Raw genomic sequence first — 4294 nt, 5'->3', positions numbered from 1 at the left:
AGGCATGTGTTGATTCAAATGGACTTTTCTGCGACACATTCGTTGGAATGCCTGGTAGCGTTCATGATGCTCGTGTGCTAAAAAGATCTGCTTTATACACAAAACTAAAAAATGGAACGCTATTCAATGTTAACAGACGAGTGCAGGTGCAGGATGTTGAGGTACCTTTAATGTTAATCGGTGACCCAGCATATCCCCTAATGAAAAATCTTATGCTAACCCTATTTCGGGCGAAATAGATTAACACCGGCGCAAAACTACAAATTGTCCCAGTGCAGTGGGTTGTGGTTCAGATTGCCTTTGGTAGATTAAAGGGGAGGTGGCGGCTCCTCCTTAATAAAAACCAACATGACATAAGGAATTTGAGACATGTTATACAAACATGTTGTGTACTGCACAACATTCTGGAGAGTAACCGTGTCCCCTACAAACAACATTGGAACAAGGATGTCCTGTAGAAGGACCAACCAATAATCCTTGGCCGTATGACACCACAGGGGAAAAAATAAGGGAAGCCATAAAAGAAGAATAACGCATCTAGATTACGATAACAATGCATTTTGGATAATAATCAAATATATGAAATTTTGAATTCCAAAATATCTGTCAGTTGTTTAAAATAATTTGTTTTGAAATTAAAAAATTGAAAAGGACATAGTTGCTGTTGCATTTGTTTACAGTATTTCACTCATTCATCAATCAGTAATTGCATGATTCTTTTCTCTTTGGAAGCAAGCTTCATTTATTAAACAATAACACAAAAATTAACAAGTACATCACATGGCAACCTTTCCTTTATCACTACAAACCCAACCCAAAAGGTCAAATAAATAAATTTTCAACCCTTATTATGGGGATCTTTTTTTAAAGAATTGTACATATCAAACTACAGTATATAAATTAAAAATGTAACAATAATATTTCACACAATTTATTATTTTGACGACGTCTAAGCTGGGGCAGATGCAGAATTTGGCCGTAGGGGGTGTGAGTCCACACCATCTCAGCGCCAAAATGGTTGTGGGTAAGGCATGAACATTTTAAGAATACGAACCCAGAAATTGCACTTTCATAACTTTAAAATCTAACTGGTACTGTAATTTATATTAAAAAAATACAACAATCCATTTATATAAATATAATTTGGCAAGGAGGGGGTGCGATCTCTGCTAGGAAAACTGTGGCTAATAAATTCTAAATACAACAGAGAACATAACAAATAATTTTACTGTAAACAGCGCATCAATGGGATTGATAAATGCTTTAAATTTATATACAGTATAATTAATGAGTCAATATGGTCAATGAATGATGAACTGCATACTGTATATATACAAGACTAGATTTGAGATAAAGTTAATAATTGTTGCTATTCAAGTTGCCCAAAAAAGGATTTGGAAACAGGTTGGGATGAAGCTGCAATTACTGTGGTTGTGCTGGCACCATTCTTTCCAATACAGCCAGCAACCGCTCTTGGTTTCTTTGAGTTGTGGCGACATAGTTCTGCTGTAGCTTTAAACCTTCATTAAGCGTATTATGCAGACGGCTTATTGCTGCTCTTTCCTCTTCAGCAATTTCCTTTACTTGCTCTATTTGCTCCTTCATTGTTGACTTCCAGAATCTATTATTTTCCCTCATCTGGTCCTTTAAATGCTTTGCAAGTGACCTAACATTTTGTTCACTTTTGGGCAGCTTACCAGTGTTTCTTCCCTTTGCCACTAAAATATAGGAAAATTTGTGCTTTTATTATACAATATAGGAATTATTGCAAAATTAAAATATAAAATTCATAGGGAAATATAAAGAAATTACCATATATATAAAAAAAACGGATAACAGGGTAAAACAAGTACAGTAAGTAAACAAATACTGTACAGTATTTGCTGTGGCATCTGCTGTAACCAAACACTTTTGATCACTTATTTTATATTTTTGAGGTACATAACATTTTAAAACTAAAAGCTAATTAGTTATTTTAAAAAAATGAACTGTCACAATGTCTGGGGATTCTAGCAGGGATGTAGTTATGGTGGGCGGGGACACCCATCCTTGAAGTTTTCCACCCAGTCTGAAACTAATTTCATGGCCCTCCAACCAACGTTATTAACCCACTTTTCCATCCGTTTACTAATGTTATCACCCACCCATCCTTAAAATGTCTTATCTCAACCACCCTTAATTTTCTACAGCTACAACATAGGTATGTAATATCGAGAAAGAAGTTATACCCATCATGAATAAAACACAGCACTTACATCTTTTGATAGGAGTTTGTTCTGCATCTGAAACAGCACCTTTATCGGCTATATTAATGATGTCTGCTTCGGGTCTTAAAGTAGTAGGCATAATAGCATCGTCATTGTAGCTTTCATCTTTACAAAATTTGAAAATAAAATGGGACAATGAGTACACAACGTAAGTAGAATTATCCCACCTACCTTTTTAGCTGCACTATTACTATCAAATTTCCTGTACAGTAATAATAAAATTTGTATTTTTCTGTATTCATTTGTTTTTGTTTTTTTTTAAATTGGACAGTAAATTCATCATGTGAACAGTGTAAATTCACCAAAAAAATAAGATTTAATTCAATCATGAAATTCTATTAAGTTCTGTATTTTTAAATAACTTACTACTTTCCAGCCTCTGTTTACTAGGCGTTGATGTATCGGACAGAGCACCTGAGAAAATGGCAAATAGTGGTGTAGAATACATAATAATTTGTTGTAATTGAATTTTTATAATGTCATTAAACATCAGGAATTTTAGCGATATTATACAGAAATAAAGACTGATCAAAAATGAATTACTGTAAACCTAATAACTGACAACACTGTATCTCACTTTAATTTATTTCTTTGAATGAAATGTTTTATTAAAAAATAACTAAATAAATGGCGAATTTAAATGTCAAATGGATTACCACAACTTTGTATTTTAAACTTTTTTATTTGGATGTTTACTGCTTTTATGTTGTTTCCCCTGATCATTTTATTATTGAATTTATATGTTGTTATATTGTTATTGTAGGCCTGTTATTACTTTTATTATTATTATTATTATTATTATTATTATTATTATTATTATTATTATTATTATTATTATTATTATTATTATTAATGTTTTTCGAATCTTTACTTCTATGCCATAAACTGCTGTAGCCTCATTTTGTTTGTATTTTTAAGATTTATTTATTTATTTGGTTATTGCCGTTTCGACTTATTGCCGTTTTGGTCCATGCCATTCTGCTGAAAATGTGTTACAGTTTTGGTTTCTTTGCCGTTTTGGTTTACTGCATTGTAACTAGAAAGCCATCTAAGTATATTTATTATTAGGGTTAGAGTGCCATTTGGAGTTCCATTTATACAGTAATGAAGGTTATTTCTTACCATCGAAACATATTGCACACCTCACGTCTACACCATAACCTTCTTCTATAACACTTGGACCTTCACCTAAGCATGGTGGTATAATATGGACAGGCCTTCTGCATTCAAAACACTTGTGTGAACCACATTCCTTCGTGCACACCACACATATGGGTCCCAATTGAAAAAGAAAAGGATTTTATTGTAGTTATTATTACATATTCACAAATTCATTATAATGATTTGATCAACCTGACTTCAGCTTCATATTATTTCTTCTAAAGTTATAAATAAATGATGAATTTTGAAAATTACTCTAGGAGGACAAGGACAGGTAATCAATATATTATGCTAGCCTTACTTAGCCTAATTCTAATTTTAAACAATTTATTGTATAATAAATTCTGTTAAGAGGTATATAATAACAAAAACAAATGACATATGCGGCCGTAGGCACCCGGTAGCCGATCATTTCGGTCGCGCTTCGTTTCGGTCGCGGTTTATTATGGCGCGCCGAAGGAGTTGCGAAAACGAAAAGTTTAATATGCCTAGGCTCTATATATTTTAGTTCGTGAATCGGTTTATCATAGGCCTAAGTATTATTGTTTTGCTATCATTCCACTAACAAAATATCTTTCTACTATATTCTCTTTCTTCCATTTACGGTGATATATTCATGATTACAACATGAACTTGTAATTGAAACAATGGAATTTAGTATGTGCTTCATGCTATTCTTTTTGTTGCGTTTTCATATACTATACTTTAATAAATGGTCAATAAAATGTATCTCTGATTTTAATTGAATTAAATATTGTTACCATCTGAAATCTATTTCATAATTTAGTTAAAACAATAATCATTCAATATTTAAACTGATCATTTTATACAATAAATATATTTATTTTTCTTGCAGCTTCCAGAGT

General features: G+C 32.3%; 1 protein-coding gene across 1 annotated transcript; it reads right to left on the bottom strand.

The window, feature by feature from the left end:
- Positions 1–1279: 1279 nt before the first annotated feature.
- On the bottom strand, positions 1280–2372 carry LOC117103036. The gene is made up of 2 exons (XM_033243497.1): positions 2256–2372; positions 1280–1718 (listed from the first exon to the last, which is right to left on the bottom strand). Exons 1-2 carry the CDS (start codon positions 2344–2346, stop codon positions 1423–1425), a joined length of 387 nt encoding a protein of 128 aa, XP_033099388.1. The 5' UTR covers positions 2347–2372; the 3' UTR covers positions 1280–1422.
- Between the last annotated feature and the right edge of the window lie 1922 nt (positions 2373–4294).

The sequence above is a fragment of the Anneissia japonica genome, unplaced genomic scaffold, assembly GCF_011630105.1.
Source record: "Anneissia japonica isolate Jap-2015-1 unplaced genomic scaffold, ASM1163010v1 scaffold8218_len373358_cov135, whole genome shotgun sequence".
Taxonomy (NCBI): domain Eukaryota; kingdom Metazoa; phylum Echinodermata; class Crinoidea; order Comatulida; family Comatulidae; genus Anneissia; species Anneissia japonica.
Note: the sequence above shows the minus strand (reverse complement) of the source record. Positions and strands in the feature narration are given on the sequence as shown.

Excerpts from the sequence above, each read along its gene's own strand:
- LOC117103036 (XM_033243497.1), bottom strand. The coding sequence starts at position 2,346 with ATGCCTACTACTTTAAGACCCGAAGCAGACATCATTAATATAGCCGAT. Across the intron at positions 1,719-2,255 it reads ACAAACTCCTATCAAAAGAT|TGGCAAAGGGAAGAAACACT; the intron begins GTAAGTGCTGTG and ends CCTATATTTTAG.